Here is an 18,860-nt window from a genome sequence, read left to right on the forward strand (position 1 = left end):
GCTGTGGTGCTCACTGGGCTAAAAAATTCTAGTTTGCCCCACATCCAACTGTATGTTAATACAGTCAAGCAGAAAAAAACAAACCAAAACACGATCCAGGGCCTGCTTTGTGTCTGTCAGAATGTTTTCTCTGTGTCAAGTTTTGTCAGCCTTCCACTGCAGGTTACGGGGGACTACAGCCTTTATTTTTTTAAATGAAATTAAATTCTACTTTTTCCTCTTTTACACTTTGTGCCAGGCTTGGCTCGAATCAGCAAAAAAATAACACTTAGAAGTGCTTTTTGTTAACATGGTTTTTAAAACTTCCGTTTCTGTTTTCAGCTCATGATAGAAATCAGCTTCACCAGAGTCCTGTTTGTTCTCTGACTCCTGGTCTCATGTCACAAAATTGTTCTGATATAAAGTTTCTCAATAAAATCTAGTGTAGATTATTACATATTCTATGTTATACATGGGGATTGCACATAGCTATCCTGGGAGTTGTCTTTGGGAAGTGATAGATCCTATGTAAGACATTTTATATACAATTTTGTTCAATTTTATTAAGGGGATATACTGCCAAAAAAAAAATTAAATCTACAATGACATAATATATGTGCAATAGATGCATACAAGATATCAAATACAGTCTATAGTAAAACTTATCTAAATACTGTATCACATATAATATAATATAAACATATGTGTTGTGCTTACAGTGAATAATACCATGTATTATTATAGCTCATTATGATAAGAAGATAAGATTTATTATGTTTCATTCTGTATTTTCATTATTGTATCTTGCTAATGACATTTACTAGACAATGTAATATGTAGTATGATATAATTCCTATATGGTATGACACAAATATATGATATGTGATATAATATATGATGATTTATTGGTAATATATGTTATATAATATATTATTATATACTACATATATGTTAAATAAAATACTGTATGATATCTATACTATAATAAATAATATTATATAACATTATATAATTTTAATATATAATTATATAATAAATGATAATATATTGATTCTACTCCTATTAAGGAGTAGCATACAATGAAATAGCATAGGGATTATATAGTACATAATATAGAGTGTTCTGTTGTGTGCAGCTATATCCCAGGTTACATTTATATAAAATACCACTATTGTGCTAGTGTAGATGTAGCTGCATATACATTGAATATTAAATATTATTCAGTTTATATGTTATCTATAATATGTGGTCTAAAGCATAGTATTTGTAGTAGATTGCTGGTATATATTATCTCCATTTTAGATGATACCTGGATGGTTTAGCTTATGTAATACAAAATACTTTGTATGCAAATGTTGGCTTTATGTTACAGCTTTTACCTGTTTTTAGGGATTATATAAACCCAAGTTTGATCCAATGAATTTTCTATAGAGCACACATTTTATCTAATTAAATTAGGTGTAGTACACATACAATATATAATAACATGCACTATATGGGCCAAAATACATTAACCACCCATCATCTGCTATATATAGTTTTATATATAGATGATGGGTAGTTAATATATACAGTTGACACTTTTACATTTTGTGCTAGGCAGAATATGTACTGCATAAAATTTGCTTTGACTGTGGGAAAGAAGTAATGTCTCCTCAGCACCTGGCCTCCCATTTCCCTTTTCTGCAGAAAAAAACAAACACATTCTGCTCTGGTGTGCGGGAGCTGTGAAGGGCACATTGGGCAAAGAGGGGATTTTTAATTTCACCATGCCCATTTGTGTACTTCTGGATTTGTGGGTCTCTGCTGCTTGTTTCAACTGTCTTGTGATTTGATTTCTCCTTCTGTGCTTCTGCTTTTATTTCAAAACAATTTCCTGACTTGCTGCTGCGGTATAGTTTAAAAGTATATTAAAGTCTAATAATTTAGGCTTAAATTTCCCATCTAGAAATACACTTCTACCAAGTGAAATTGGGAACTGGTGTGAAATAAGTAGGACTTGCACATAGAGGGCAGAGGCCAAAGAGGGTCCCTGGCTTGTGCAGCAGCTGGTGTCAGCACTGCAACCCAGACTTGCACTGAAAATTATTTATAAAAGCTTTTTCTGTTTTTCCTGGGGAAAACCAGGAAGATTTTGGTGATAAGATTTTTAATAGGTGAGGTGTGTCAAGTTGCAAATGCCAAGCACGTTTTCCAACATCCACCAAGTGCACGGACTTGCTCTTCTGCCAGGGAGTGGATGATGCTCAACAGGGTTAAACTGGAGGCAAATTTCACCTCTGTAATGCAAGCAGAGGAAGCCCCCCCAAACCATGAGCCCTGAGCTGCCACCAGATGGAGCAGCCTCCCCAAGTACCTCCTCCACTGTCTATATTTTCATCAGGAATCTTTTAGGTTTTCTTCTTTTCTTTTTTTATTTTTTTTTTCCTGAAGGAATTCATTATGATAAATATTTTATCAGTGAATTTCTGAAACAATTAATAGTGATTTGACATTTACTTTAAGGAGTTCCTGATAATTTTAGTGGAGTGAGAAATTAGGGTATTTAAATGTCTCTGGACACTTTTACTTCAGTAAAAAAAAAAGGCAAAAAAAAAAAAAAGTCCAACCCCAAGACTAATTAAAATCCCAGAGCACAATTTTTACAAGTAAACCAAGGTCATAATGACCCCTTTGGAAGCTGCTGTGTGATGGGGCTAGGGAGAGGAATCAGAGCCAATTTAAAGCATGCAGATAACCCTCTGAGGAGATTCACATGGAAATCCTGAAAGGTAACCCAATTTCTCTTGGAGACTCTCTCTGAGAAGCTGATTAGGGAAATTGGTAATAGGGGCTCTGTTTCTGTAGACATAGATTGACATCCAATGTAATCAGCTCCACAGAAGACTTTCCCAGGCACAAATCCACTTCTTCAACACCTTCCCTTTCAGACCTTGTTTAGAAATCTGTCAAGAAGACTCTCCTAATCCACATCACTTGGGAAAACATCCCTCTCTGTGAGGATCTGTGCCACTTCAAACACATGCCCTTCTTCTTACTCCACTGGCGTGGACTTGTTCCTCTTGAGGTTGTGCTGGCCAGGAAGGGTGGGATGGACAGCACTCTCTCATATCTAATATAATATAATATAATATAATATAATATAATATAATATAATATAATATAATATATAATATTTAAAAAACCCCACTTTCGTGATCTTTGATGTACCCTCTACCTATCCATTTTTAAAATAAGTGATGGTAGAAAGGACAGATAACATCAAGCATACATAATTCTCTATTCTACCTGTGGATTCCATATATATGGAGTATTCTTTGACAGATAACAGATGCTGGGATTTAGTGCAACAGGACAGGTTTGTAACATCTCTTGTGCAGCACTGGGACCAGTCCAGATGCCTTTTCCCCTCTGAGCTGTAAGATCCTCTTAAAATCCCCCTTGCCAGGAGATATCTGGTTGTTACAAGAATCTCCCAAGTGACAAGTTTAAATTTTTTTAAAGATCTGGCTGCATGCGTTGCTGATGGCACATCCAAACCAAAATGTCCTTTGCTGACAACCAAAATCACCTCTGCACCACTGGCATGGTGAGGAGGGCATAAACACACAGGTGGCATTGCCTTGTCTTCAGGACAAGCTTTATTAACTATTTGCTTTAACAAGGTAGTTATGAAGGCATTGGTTCTGTAGGTTACAAGGAAAGTAACGAGACTCAGGTTCAGCATGTAAATGACAAAGTAACAAGGAAGGCATATGTTAACCCAAATAACTGTTAGACCATCTATTAGAAGACATTTTGCAAGCAACATTCTACATTTCTTTGCATTGAAGTAAAAACATATTTTTTTTTGGTCAAGAAAATTACCTTTTTCAATTTTTACATTTTTTAAAACTTATATCACAAATGTCAGGGTAAGGCAAATCCTGGATGAACAATATGATAAAAATCCCTATTCCCCAAGAAAATAGATCCACATACTCTGTTAAATTTTGCAATTTTAAAAGCAAAGCTGGCATGCACTGCATATAAACTCTTTTTTTTTTAATATAATTTAATTCAAGTCCTAAAGCAGAACAGTGTTAATTCAAAGAGAGGCTTTCTCAGTGCTTTATAGAAAGAGTGACAATTAGCTGCAGTGACCCATTATTACAGACCATGTCTCAGTACCACCTTTGGATGTCATCATGGGAGCAGTCACCAGCCTGAGGAATATTGTGCCTAATGGTAGGGATGAGCACTTTCAGACACAGGAGGAACAACAATCAAGCACAGCCTCTTACACTGAATGCAAACATGAATCAGCACCCAAAGGCTGCTACCCCCCTTTACACCACCTGCTGCGAATACATTTTGAGTTTAAATCAAAATCCTTGACATAAACATCAGTGTGGTGATTCTCCATCTAACATTTGTTCTACAAAACCAATGTGTTCTTCTTCTCCTTACCTTTCTGCATCTCCAGAAGAACATCAGAGACTGACTGCACTGTTATTGACCCAGCTGAGAACTCATGCTGCCACAGTATACCCACTTCATGAGTAGTGAAAAATGCCAACAACTCAAATTAAAACCCACCCAAAGGAGGACAGATATAAACAAGGCTGCAAATAGTACAGTAAGGACTTAAGCTACTCATAGGTCTCCTTGCTTTGCACTTTCTGGACTTCATGCTTTGCCAACACATCATTGGGCAAATGGTTGTTTTGAAGACTCACTACTGTCTACCAAGGTTAAATAAAAACCAAAATTAAATTACAGTCAGGGGCTAGAGAGCGTCTAATATGATGCATCTTTGCAGCTATTTTTTTTTCCTTTAACTGCCAGTCAGTCTTCACAAGACATTTAAGGAATCTTTATCTCCTTCTGAATGACCACACCTCAGCATCCAACCCTCTTTGGCTCCCTAGCTAAAGCCAAAGTTGGTTCTGACATCTGATTCCTGGCTAATGGTAATGCTGGCCATGGGGAAGCACGATCAGAAGAGGTACAGAACTGCATTCAGGGCACTGGACAGCCTGTTGGAGTTATCACAGTTCTACCACCTCCTGATGTATTTATCCACTTCTGACCTACCTGTTGTGACAGCCTGTTCCAATCACAACAACAAAGTGTGAGAAATGCACAGAAACAGAAGGGACCATGCAGGAGAGTCCACATCCCAAAAGACACCTTCTGTCAAGCATGACCCCAAGGCTGGGAAAGGAGAGCATCAGAGGCACCTCAAAGGGAACAAGGAGTCCCTTCAAGAGTATTTGGAGAGAAAAAGACCCAGAGGAATGGTAGTTACCAAATACAGGTAATCTTAGCAAAATTCTCAAACAGATTAATAAACTATACCATAACAGACTATCTTAGCAAAATTCTCAAACCAATTAATAGACTAACATTAGCTCATTTACTCCTGCAGTCGATCCAATTTGGAGCTGTCCAGGTGATGGAGAAGCTCCTTGAGAGCCCCTCTGGCACCAGTCACACCTGGCTGTGCCTCACACTGGAGGCAGCACACAGAAATACCCCTCTGATCCCACCTCAGCAAACATGCTGGGTCCCCACAGAGGAGGGGAGGTGGGGGAGCTGTACTTTCTAGGAGCTGTACTCTCTGTGTGCAGCCTGATGCTTTTCCTGTTTTCCTTTCTAATCCTTGGTTTTCCTTGACACCCTCCTGAATTAACAGCAACCATTGACTGTCATAGCCCGTGTTAGGTGCCTTGACTTGCTCTTACTCCAGCACAGGATTTATCATTGAAACTGCTCAAGTTGGGATGAACCCAGATCACAGCAGGATAGAGATATGTCTTACCTTTTTTTTTTTTCACTTTTTTTCCTGGCCAGATATTAAATACCTATTCTGTGATTCAGGAGTATTTTGGGTGAAAAAAAAGAGTACAGAACCAATTATTTTTCTTAAAATGGTCAAATTAGGATCAATTACATTGCTTAAAATGACTGAATTATTCGTAGCAGCACTTTAAAATACAGTTTGTAGCACAGGTTGCATGCTCTTCCATCCAGTGTGTTTTCCATCAGTTTTGGTTACAGTACAGTTGGGAAATGTACATGAAAACCTTTTGTTCCTTTTCTACAGATTTCAGTGCAGCATTTACTGGCAGAACAATTGACATATGGAGAGACATTCTTATCCAAATAACTGTTAATTGCTTTAAAAAAAAAATCCATGCATATGCAGTGGAAAATGTAATGAGGGCTCACAAAAGCTACTGTGTGAAGCTGTTAAAGCTGGGAGCTGTATTTAAAGATGCCTCTAATGCAGAGTCCTTCCAGCACTGAGGAAATGTCTGTTGCCTACCTGTACCCAAAGGTCATACTTACAGCACTGGTTTTGAGATGTGCAGAACTAACTGGAAAAAGGAGGATTTAGGGTGCTGGCTGTTTGAGGCCACATGTGTTATTCACATGTAAGGACATGGCACAGCATAGGCTGATGATGGGAAAGAAGATGAAGATGCTAGAAAAGGGGTGGGCCTGGAAACAGGCTACTGATGGTATGATGCAGGAGGAAAAAAGACCCAGTGTAAGAGAGAGACTCACGTTTCAGAAGGAACTGTTGTAAATGCAGGGTTGATTGCAAAACATTGTTAGACCTGGGAAGTTATGATCCTTTCCAACAGACTTACAGAGTGAAATGCAATGAAGAACAAAGAGAAATTAAAAGCAAAGACTCATTCCCCAAAAAGCTCCCCCCCTCCCAACCCGCTGATCATCTCTGTGTGCTCTTTTCGGCCAAGAATGATGCTGGAGGATGTCAGCGCCTGCCCGTAGGGTTTCCTTGGGTCTCTCCTCTCCTGCATCCTTCCTTTGCCACAGCAGCAGAGAGAAAAGTGGAAAGAAAAAAAGGAAAAATTTCAAATGTCTGCACAGAACCCAGGTCTCATGTTTCCAGCAACAGATGCCTATGGTTTCATTTTTTGCCCAATTTTTCTATTTGACACAGCTTATGTACAACAGCTACTACTGGGTGAGCAAATTACCTGTGGTTATCAGGCTGTCTTGGTTTTCCAGTGCACCACCAAGCAACAGCTTGATACCAGAGACCCCCAGCTCTGGCAGGCGCTTTGGTGACAAACAACACATGAAAGTACTAAAAATAGGAAGCAGATGGACCTCCTTCGCTCCAGAACGACCCTTGTGAGAGTCTCTGAGGTTTAGCAGGCTGATCAATCCTCCCTGGGGATTGCTCCTAGCAATTAAAACAGCAGCAATGGAGTTTGGATGACTTTGACAGCGAGTTGCAATGAATTCAATGCCTGCTTCCAATCCTGTGCATGCCACTGAACTGCTGAGCAAGACATGGTGTGCCCAGGCTCTGGCCCCGCAGTGGAACTGAAGAGATTTATTAATTGATTGCTAATTCATGAGCAAAAATTACTCCAGCCCTAAACATTCACAGATAACAATTCCTAAGGGAAAATGCAGCATGAGAAACAGACTTCTTAAGGGCCACATGAAAACTGTAATATTCAAATACCTTTTTTTAAACAGAGGAAGGGTATTAACATATTGATCTATTTTTAAGTTAAGGATTTCATTATTTCCTCTTTTTTGTTTGAGCAAGAAGCTAAGGGAGGGGAAGGAAGAGTTATGTATGCTGTATTTTAATTAATATTTTGAGGGTGCATCCTATTTTTGCTTCAGTACTTTTTAAATGGGACACCATCAGGGCTGCTTCTCACTCCAGCAGCATAGTAGCACATCACCTGTATGCTGATAAGGACCAAGAGTCACGTTCAATAATAAAACCTCGTGTTTTAAATCTCTGTCTTACAGCTGCTGCCACTGTACACCTTGATCTTGAAACCCCATGACAAGGGTAAATACAGCATGTTGCTGTTGGTGATATTGGTACTTCTCAAAAACCCTGCACCAAAGGAAGCAGTGTGCCCTGAAAGCCACTTCTGAGGGAGAAATGGCTCCTGCTTTTTTTTGTCAGGGCTGAGCCTTGGACTTCTGTCTTCCCACTACATTATTCATCTCAGTCTAGAAGAAATGCTATTTATGCCAATGAAAAACACTTCCTCAGCAGCCACCACTGCTCCAGCCACAGCACTATCACTTAGTGTGGGAAGCCAAAAAAAGCTCCAAAAGGCATCAGCAGAGCTCCAGAAGGCAGCTCTCTGACTTTGCCTTGTTTTTCAGTGGTATTGCTGAAGAGGCATTAGGTACTGGAGAGCCAAGGGCAACAAACCCCCTAAAATGTGAACCTTTTGTTCCCAGAACACAGCTCGTACAGAACTGAGCTTTGTTCCAACCAGAATAAATCGCCTGTCATTTTCCAAAGCAAGGCCAAAAATTGTTTGCTCACTTATTCTTCTGTTCCTTATCTCAGTGCTGTTTTGTCTTCTGATGATCTAAGACCATGCAATCATTACAGCTGCAGACTGCTGCTATAGTATTTGCTTGACAAATCAAGTTTTTCCTTTTTATGATGCAATACAGGCCATATTAGACAATTACTTCCCCCTTGTATCTTGTCTTCCTATATTTTTTTATATTTGGTAAATTTTAACTTTAATTCAGGTACTTTCAAAGCAAGTTTTAATACAGAAACTGTATGGAAAACAGGGGAGAAAAAAATAGTTGTGAAGGTTTTACCTGTTACTTAAGCTTTCTGCTCTGTTTCCATTGGATCATTTATACTTTCAACTTGACTATTCATTTCAGCTGAAAAAGAAATGAGATGGTCATTAAACTCTATTAATAATACTCGTTAAGTTTATCATGTGGAGTAATAACTGCTTTTAAACCAAAAGGGACATTTATTGCATTAGGAAGTCTCTTAAGTCATCAAATAGGTCTCTTAGGGGACCCATCCTAATCTGGAGTTCCCTGGACACCATGACAAACAGTCCTGCAAGGAGGAAGGCTTTAGCATCACTAGAAATGCCAGCCTCTGGCTCTAGATTTGCTCTTTGGTCCACATCCATCCAGTCTGACTTTGGAGTCCAGGTCAAGGTCAAAAGGACCTTGATGTCTCTCTGTAGGCCACAGAGATACAGGTATTGCCAAAGAATGATCTGGAGTTTTGCTGGACTAAGTGGTCTTGACCCTCAGATTCAAACACTGCCTTCTGACAAAGTCCCTGCTAGGACTCAGGCTGAGCCACAGGATGAACAGAGATCCATTTCCATGGAAAAATAGAATCATTTAGTCCCACTAAAACCATGTCCCTAAATTACAAGAGTCAGCCTGTGACACTTATGATGCTGTCTCAGTTACAGAGATGCTGCTTCCAGAAGTTCTTGAACTGCAAATTGCTGGAACCTTGGGGAGGATTCAGAGGGAATGTCACTATATTCCTACGATAATAGTTTGTTAGTGAAAGATCCATTTAAAAGCCAGCCTTATTTAAATTTAAAATTACAAAAAAAAAAAAAAAAAAACCGAAAAAACCAACCAAACAAAAAAAACCAAACGAAAACGCCAAAATAAAAAAAATTTAAAAGACGTTAAATAGAAGGCTTAAACTAATTTCACTATGACATTTGTCAAAACTATCATCCAAACTATGGCAGGTATAATTGGTTGTAGGAAGGCTAAACATAAATACCTGCAGTTTTAAGACTAATATCTTGTATTTGTTCTGCACTGAATTTGAAGCCATTTATAGTAAAACCATTTTTTGTTTCTGTACTCAGGCTTTGTGTTGTGTTATCACCTGTAGATTATGAGGCATTTGACATGGATGACAGGGAAAAACCTCAAACATGAGTAGAAGATTTGGAAATTAAGATGGGAGAGAGGAAGGATAAAAACCCCAAAATCAATAATGATGCTACTTCCAGCCAGGCAGTATGATGTCTTTTCTGAATCAATATCATGTCAATGTACCTGCTGGAGTTTTGATGAATTATTTGTGAATTATTCATCACCCATATGCAGAGAAGATACTGAAATGGCTTCCTGGATGTATGTGATGAATAATATGAAAAGTATCCTCTCCTGATTACAGAGCTCTGATGCACATCACATTTAGCAAGCTTGTGTTCTTTAACAATATTTGCATAGAAAAGAGAGGGTGCTTAATAAAAAAATCACTGAAGGAAGGCTGCTGCACACTGACAACAGCATCCCCTCCCAGCCTCATCATGCTGGACAGCTTCACTGGCAGTATTTGTTGAAAATACCATCAGCCTTCACTCACATTCTACAGAAATTCCCTTCAAAATAAATCTGGAATTGAAACCTGTGGTGAGGCTCTGTCAGCCTTCCACATGAACCTTTTCCAATGTATTTGTGATGGAGCTCAGCTCTTTGCATGAGCTCTCCTAGAGAAATCCCTTAGGATATTCCTTTAGTAAATTTGGATTTGTTTTCACTAAGTAGGCCCAAAGTACCCCATGGATTCACAATTCAAATGTTTTAATGTGCTATGACTTTTGGGTTTGTTCAAAGACAGGGAGGTCTCACTGAAGGATGGGCTTCTGCAGACCACTGAGTGAGCCCCAGCTATGAGAGCAGCCACACAGTTCTCTCTGTTGAGCTGGAAAACAGCCCAGCAGTGAAGCAAACAGCACAAGAACACCTGGAAGAACTGCCACCAGGGATGGTGGGGATGTGACTCTCAGTCCTGGGTTCCTCCCAGCATGAGGTGGTGTCAGAAAGGCATCATTAGCCCTGGGTGTTCTACTTCCAACCACATCACAAGCCAAAATAGGGCTTCTCCCTGATAAGCAAGGTTTTTAGAGGTTTTAAACTGCTCACTCACTTCAGCAGCCTGGTTGCATCTCCCCATAATGTGCCACATCAGCCAACAACTCTGAGAAGCACCTGGACTGCAAAGAGATGCATTTCTCCTAAATTCAGTTTCACCTGCACCTCCTTCTGCACCTTCACAGATGGTTTTTGTGCCAGAAATGGACATCTCTGTGAGATGGATGTGGACATTCTCTGTCTGATTTCTTTTAAATTTCGACCCATTGGGGGTCAAAACGATCAACCCTCAAATGATGACCAGGCAGGGATTTTTCCCCCAAAAGCAAGAAAGTTCCTTGCAAGAGGAGAAGAAATAACCCGGCAAATAATTCCCATCCATAACAGGATGAAGGAGAAGACAGACAAACAGATACTGGAGAGCCAAGTTAAAGTCACCTGTGAGAGAGTTAGTGCATTTCTTTAGCCTAGGATGTTATGCTATAGACCTGGACAGCAGACGACACCAAAATACTAATGTTGGTTTAAATCAGGATGCAGCTTTCCACAGGCTTGAAACAAAAAAAAGTGATGGAGCAACCCCATTGGGAAAAGTTTGATCTGACTAATACAAGCTGGAAACTAAAAATTGCCTTAGTAATCTCTAGGGCTTTGGTGGAAGAAGAAAGAAGGGAAGGGAAGGGAAAGGGAAAGGGAAAGGGAAAGGAAAAGGAAAAGGAAAAGGAAAAGGAAAAGGAAAAGGAAAAGGAAAAGGAAAAGGAAAAGGAAAAGGAAAAGGAAAAGGAAAAGGAAAAGGAAAAGGAAAAGGAAAAGGAGGTTGCTGTCAGGGAAATACCATCTAAGAACTCAATCACCAAAGGTGGGGTTTGCCATCATTAAAAAAAACTAATCAGAAAATCTGTCCTGGGTACAAGAAATTTAATATACAAGGGTCTTTGCTGTGATGGCTGATGGAAATGGGCAGGAAAAATATGTGTCTGTATACACAGCCCTAATCCAGGCTATAGATGCACCTTCTGAGAGTTTCCCTGATGGAGAATCAATCTCAGGCCTCAAATAATAGTAATTTCTCAAATATATCACTCTCATGGACCTGCCCACTGGATGAGCCAATATTGAGATCCACCTAAGCTGTCTAAACTCTCTGCATCCCTAATGCACTTCCCACTGTGCTGTTGAACATGAAATTAAAGCACAAGGGCTGGGCTGCCACGGGGGATGCAGTGATACATGTTTGTGCTTTCATCTGTGAAGCAATGAGATCTCCTGGGGCAGAAAGAAGGGGACCAGAGGAAAAAAAAATAGGCAATTTACATAAAAATTACTGTTAAAGGGAATGAGTTTGATCCTTCTCTTTTTTTTTTTTTTAAACACGCAGTATAAGTCCAAGGAAAACCACCCTGCAATACAATCCTGATAGCAATTTAAGCTGTCTAGAAACAAAACCTTCCCTGACAAGTGAAGTACTTTTTGGCAGCCTAAGCAAACACCCCTTTCCTGTTCTTTCATGTAACTTAGCAAGTTCAAAGAAAAGAGAGGTACAAGATGAGTCATATGTAGAAGATGTTACAAGATAAGCAAGATTTGCAATGGAGAAACCTATCAAGATCCTCATTTCAGAAACTGCTGGCTGATCCTGCTGTCCTGTCCTATGGGCACATGTTGAAACAGTTATGCAATCACTTTCCAGCCAGAAATCCCTGAAGATATTCCTTTAATAACCAAAGTATCCCATGGATTCACAATTCAAATGTTTTAATGTGCTATGACTTTTGGGTTTGTGCAGAGAATGAGTCAAGAGGGCTGCTTTGGCTTTATTCTGCACTTCTACTTGTAAGAGCATAATCTCTAGCATTTTTAATAAAGAAAAGTTCATTATGTACACTTGCTTTTCCTGTGCTTGCAAAATTCTTTATAGGCCAGTATCTAATCAGTCACAAATTCAAATGCTGCAGCACAATCTGACATCAGAGAAAGGAAGTCAGCACCAGATTCTTTGTGTAACTAATAGCAAAACCAATATAATTGGTTTCTTTGAGATGTATAGAAGTGTCCCTTCAATTTATATTATGTCAATGTTGAGGAGGTTAAAGAAAGAGTTAAAAAATAGCCTTCACTTCAGAGGGGAGTCTATAAATTGGGTATAAATTGAGGATTGTTCACCCAATCCCAAACCCACTGCTGTTTGGGGCAGTAAAAAAGCCCCTCTGTGTGAAACCAACAAAACCCTGTATGTAGCTCTGAGGGCTGACCAAGATGAGTGGAAAAGGCCTCACAAAGCCTAAGCACCAATATGCTGATTCCCACCATCATTTCTTTACACACGGGATGAGTCAAGAAGGTAAATTATTTTTTTTTTTCACAAGGATGTTACACACTGCAGATTTGAGTAGCATCCTTGTATTCAGCCCTTGCTGGGATTTGCCACACAGATGGGTCATTGGCTCACCAAGATCAGTGCTGGAGGAATATAACTTCCAAGTCAGGAATTGTGGGTTGATTATGCCCACAAACCTGACTGGAACTGCTGCTGCTGGCTCAACCAAATTGTGGTTGTTTTATTAACAGCAAAAGTCCAAGTGAGAGAACTGTATGGATACTGAAGGAGAAGGAAAGGGAATCACAGCTGACCAGGAATGGGATTAACATACAAGTTCAGAGTGGTTATACTGCCAAACACTTCTCCTTCAATGGAGCTGGGCACCAGCACAAAAATATTCAGAAATAATTCTCTGACTGCAGTTAGACCCCCAACAGCACAAAAAATATTCAGAAATAATTCTCTGACTGCAGTCAGACCCCCAACCTCTTGGCCAATTCTATATCAAGACCAACATTACAGTGGGTCTAAAATATTATTTAGTTAAAAGGCAGGCAGTGTAGAACATCCCAAGTGAACACATTGACCCAATCAAATTAAAATGCAGGGCTACAGTGCTGGAAGTTACTTCCACTGGACTCACAAGAAAGTAGAGATGGGGTAAACTCTCAAAAAGACTCAGTTGAAGAGACTGTAAATATAACTTAATTTTTTTAGGAGGAAACATATAAACAAACTCCAGAAAGGCAATGCTAGGTATCAACTTCAGGACAATATACAGTCATGGAATGGTTTTGCTTGGAAAAAACTTAAAAGACCATGTAGTTGTACTCCCCTGCCTTGGGCAAGGACACCTTCCACCAGACCAGCCTGTTCCCAGCCCCCACGAGCCTGGCCTTGAACACTTCCAGGAATGAGGCATCCACAGCTCTCTGGATAACCTGTGCCAGTGCCTCTCTACCCTCACAATGAACAATTCCTTGCTAATATCCAATCTAAACACTCTCTTTGTCAGATTACAGCCATTGCCTTACAAAATTAATTGAAAATAACAGAACAACATACCATCCTTATTTGAAACATCTGCTGCTTGACTTGCAAGGTCAGTTTTCACAGGCTCCATGGAAGTTTCCTCTTGCTCTTGTATCCCTATAATATAAGCCAAAGAAGGAGAAAAATCAATACTCACAGTACCCAATTAATATCTAATTCTCAGACTCTTCATGCCTGGCTTTTTTTTTCCTTCTGGCAAGCTCTTACCTTTGTAGACTCCACTGTAGTACAGTGGCACCCACCAGAGAAGAGGACAGAGGATATGGGGAGAACATGGTTTGAAAATAATTGCCTGAATATTTTTAGCAATTCAAACTCTTCTTTAACTGGGACTGTTAAAATCATATCGTGTTGTGTGCTTTTGCCTCCCCACCATTCTTTTCTCATTACTTTTAAAAATCACTTCTGCTCATAAAATAAGGTATATGATGGGGACTTAATCACAGTTATAAAGTTTCTATAGCCAGCAGAAAGAAAATAAATACAGTGAAGTGTTCAAAAACACTGGGTAGCCAGACACAAACTAGAATATGAATGTAGGAAAATGCATTTTATCACTGTAACTCAATATTTTTATCTCTTCTGCCTCAGGCGTGTCTGGAAGCTTAGATTTAAACTCCTAATAATATTTGAAAAGGAAAAGAAAAAAGAATTTGCTGTTTTAGACAGAGTTCAACTATTCTGCCATTGGCCAAGAAGCCAATTTTTGTTTACATTCCATCATGCTACTTCTCTACTCCTGTGGCTGCTGTAAAGCCTGTTGCACTCCTCCTGTGACTGAACTCTGGGATATCAGGTGCTTGGTCACTATGGGATCCAGGCATTTGGGTGGTTATAATGAGACAGCAGAGTGTGGTAAGGACTCACATATTCAGAAACATTTCATTCATAAACTGAAATAATTTACCCCTTCAACAACACAGATGAAACCTTCACTGACTCTCAAAAACCTCCTTCTTTCTCCTGTGGAATTCTAAAGTGGGGTTTATAAGTCCACTGGAGCGTACTACATTTATTTTGTCCATAAAAATGTCCACTGACAATTTCAGCCACTTTTCCTTCTAATTTTATCTGCAAACCAATGGTATAATGGGGAATTTAGTCTCCTCTCTGCTTGCTGTGATGGCCAATGCTATTTTCACTGGCAACTTCTGGCACACTACCTGTAGAATCACAGACTCACAGAATCATTAAGGTAGGAAAAGACCTCTAAGGCAGAGTCCCACTGTTAACCCAAGACTGCTGAGTACCCCACAAAACCATGTCCTCAAGTACCACATCACCTTCTGAATATTTCCAGGGTTGGGGATTCCCCTACTTCCCTGGGCAGCCTATTCCAGTGCCTGACCTCCAGTCCTCAAAGCTTGGGGGGATGGATGACTTTACAGTGATGGAAATGTTACTTTTCATTTTTACAGACCTTACATCTCATGCAGAAGCTTTTCAGTGGATCATCATATCAGCAGCTTCACCTCTTCCTCACTGGTTTGAAATTATCTCCCCATAGATGCAAACCAAATGCCTGTAAACATCTGTGACTGAGGATGCTGCAGATCTGCCTGAAATGGCCCCTCTGTGGGTGCATCAAGCTCCAGAGGCTTCTCCAGGGAATTCATGAGAGTGAGAGTGGTTATCTCCTGTGGTTTTTTTATGTACCAACATCCCCAAGATTTCCCAGTGCTCACCCACCTGTCTTTCTGGCTCATGCAAAAGATAAACCCAGGTGACCCTACAGGAATAATATGAATGTGGCAGGAATTTGTCAACTACAAGACTGAACAGGTGTTTGAAAATCCCTGCCTGACTTCTCCTGGCAAAATCAATATGAAATTTGAGGGACCATGAAAACACTGATTAATGAAGGAAGATACACAGACATTCTGATTGTGATAGATTTTGATTATCTGAGGAAAGCAGTTCTTTGAAAAATAAAATTTTGAAAAATCTCAGAATAATCAGGTGGGCTGGGAGGAAAAAATAACCATTTAGTTCCAATCCCTCTGCCATGGGCAGGGACACCTTCCACCAGACCAGGTTGTTCCAAGCCACATCCAACCTGGCCTTGAACACTTCAAGTGACGGGGCAGCGACAGCTTCACAAGGCAATATGTGCTAGGGCCTCTGAGTAAAGAATTTCCTCCTAATATCCAGTCTTAAATCTGCTCTTTCATGTTGAAAACATTCCCCTTTGTCCTCTTGACTGTCTCTCTGTGACTGCAGCCTGCAGTGGATGCAGCTCTGCCCACCAAGACACCCTGATGCCTGATGGAGGTATTTGGGATGGCTGCTAAACGAAACACTGGCAGCTGCTGCCTCTGAGTCTGACTTTGCCTCCTCTCAGCCACCATGGATCAACCAAATAAAGGAGATATGATATGACAGGTTATGTCTGGCCTCCCAGTTTCCCCTCTTGTCACTGCCTGAAGATGACCACATGAAGCTCCCAGCCCTTACCACAAGAACTTGAACTAGCCAGCATGCCTGGCTTCACCACACTGCTGAAAGGTTTCTGGCTTTCCATTTCAGAAATCTCTTATGCAAAGGTTTGTTGGCATCGTGCAAGGTGATGATGGAGGCTAATGAAAGAGAATTTTATGGACTGTGGCTGTGTAGATTTCTGCACGTGTGCTAAGTTCCAGTTGTCTTCCATTTGCAGTGATAACATCAGGCATGGGATGGGGGGTGGTAAACCCAGGATGGGGGTGGATAAACCTAGAAAGAGGCTAGGAAGAGTACCAACAGCATCAAGAGATCTGCAAACTTTTCCTCAGAGGTTTAGGATCATAAATACTGCTGGAAGTGTTGCTTTTGTTCTGCTTTTTCACTTTCTTTCCACGTCTGAAACTCTAGTTCCCCATCCTTTCTAGGAGGGGGTTGTTGCAGTATCAGTGGTTTTTACACTGGGAGTTTATTGTTGGATATTTTCAGAAAATTATAGTGGGAAACAGTGTTCAGGGGCAAACTAGGCAGAAGATATTTGAAACTTTTACTAAGCTGAGCAAATCTTGGGAGGATGTTTTCACAGTTTACCATCTCATTTCTTTGGGAAGACTTACAAATTCAGTTAATATAAATTTAATTTCTTCCTTCACTATTACTATAGGATGGACACAGGAACATTCACTATACTGCCATGCATGTGGAAAGGGTATTATCCAAAATAGCTCCCCTGCTGTGCAGTCAATTCAACTTCACTCTGAGATCAGCCCAATTCACATAAACAGCAGAATTTGATCAATACCAGAAACTGCCTCGACAACCAATTTATTCATGAGGCCTCTCCCTCAAAGATTTAATTCTTTCAGGTTGAAGCACAAACAAGCTGAGAGCTCCTGAAGGGGGAGGGAGCCTGGCAGATACTGCTTTCAATATCAATTCCCATTTCCAATTGTGCTCCTGCCAGAGCTCATTACCTGAGCCCTCTGCCAGATGCTTACACAACCAGCCCAGCACTCAGAAACAATGGGCTGCTGGCATGGGCAAGCAGGGCTCCCAGCCTTCTCCAAGGCATAAGACAAGTATACACCAGGAAGACAGAAATCTCTGTACGCTTATTTAAACTCTTCTTTTTTTTTTCCCTGTAATAGTCACTTGTTCCATGTGCTTACAGTTAATGCACCCTTTTCTCTAGAGATGATTTTTTCCCCCTCTAAATTCACATACTCTTTACAAGACTAACACGAAGTTCTTGTGGTAGCTCTTGGTACCTCAGCATTGATTTTAAAATTGCCCAAATATAGATGTCAGGCATCTGTTTTACTAATCCCCAATAAATTCTAACAAGTAAAAAGTGTAACCCTTGTCTTGCTCATCATCCTTCTTCTCCCTTTGCACAAGGTTTACATCTATTTCAACAAAAGCAGGCAACAAGGCAGGCTTAGGAGCTGTAAGAACCCAAGAACTCAGTTTCTGCTCTGAGCTGCCTACCTTAAGGATGCTTATTTCTCTTTCACGGGTCTCAAGGGGGGTTCTCCTGGCAGAGCCCTCAAGACCAGCCTTGGCACTGGGTGTGGGTCAGGGACGTCAGGTGGGCTCTGAACCAGGAACCTGGGTTCATGCTGTTGGTTTCTAGTTTAACAGAATTATTTAATTCTAGTTTAATAATGCCAGAGACCCCTTCTGAGACAAACAGAAGAACCAGTTGCATGTGTAAATTAGTTCTGTCAGTGTAATCACATACTCCATGGTAACTTAAATCTTTAAAAAGTCCCCAGTTATAGAAGTCTTGTAATAAGTGGGAAATCCTGGCCCTAAGATCATTCTGAATATTTGAGGGAGAAAAGAGTTGTCAATACTACAACAATCCTGAGAACTACTATTTTTACAGGCAAAATGGCACTGCCATTATTCCCATAGCTAACCTGCTTTGCAGTTCTGGGTGTTGCTGCAGAAATTCAAATAAAATACTATCCTGCTCACACACAATGTGCAACCTGAAGAAATTCATTAGCTGTAAATTATTCATAAAGGAGTTGCTTCTACTTGTGCTATACACTTTGAAAAAATCACCTGTCATTATGCAATAGGAAAACCATGTTAGAGCTATACTGAACAATCCAGATTTCTCCAATCAATACCCACTGTTGTTTTGAGTTTAGCTGTAAATATGCTTCCCCTAATCATGAGACTCTGAGAGAGTCAGGCACGTTAGAAAAGAATAAATCCAAATTGCTCTGTTTAAAATTGGAACAGACCATTTTTTCATCTGCAGTAACAAAACGAAACCAAACCAAACAAACAGAAAAATCCCCAAAAAACAGACAAAGCTCTTCTGACCAACAGCTGCATTATCTTATCTGTCAAAACCAGTTCCCATTTCCTTGCTCTGTGAATAGCC

At 40.1% G+C, this 18,860-nt stretch overlaps 1 protein-coding gene across 1 annotated transcript in view; it reads right to left on the bottom strand.

Annotated features, from left to right (window-relative positions):
- Nucleotides 1-6,694: 6,694 nt before the first annotated feature.
- LOC115948567 (ADP-ribose glycohydrolase MACROD2-like) overlaps nucleotides 6,695-18,860 on the bottom strand; it is a gene marked incomplete at its 5' end in the record, with an annotated part of 33,826 nt that continues 21,660 nt past the window's right edge. The window contains 3 exons of the mRNA XM_031061960.1: nucleotides 6,695-6,796; nucleotides 8,593-8,661; nucleotides 14,036-14,119. Of these exons, the coding sequence (XP_030917820.1) occupies nucleotides 8,600-8,661; nucleotides 14,036-14,119 (146 nt within the window). The remainder of the gene's footprint in view (nucleotides 6,797-8,592; nucleotides 8,662-14,035; nucleotides 14,120-18,860) is intronic.

Source organism: Geospiza fortis, unplaced genomic scaffold, assembly GCF_000277835.1.
Source record: "Geospiza fortis unplaced genomic scaffold, GeoFor_1.0 scaffold88, whole genome shotgun sequence".
NCBI classification, from domain to species: Eukaryota; Metazoa; Chordata; class Aves; order Passeriformes; family Thraupidae; genus Geospiza; species Geospiza fortis.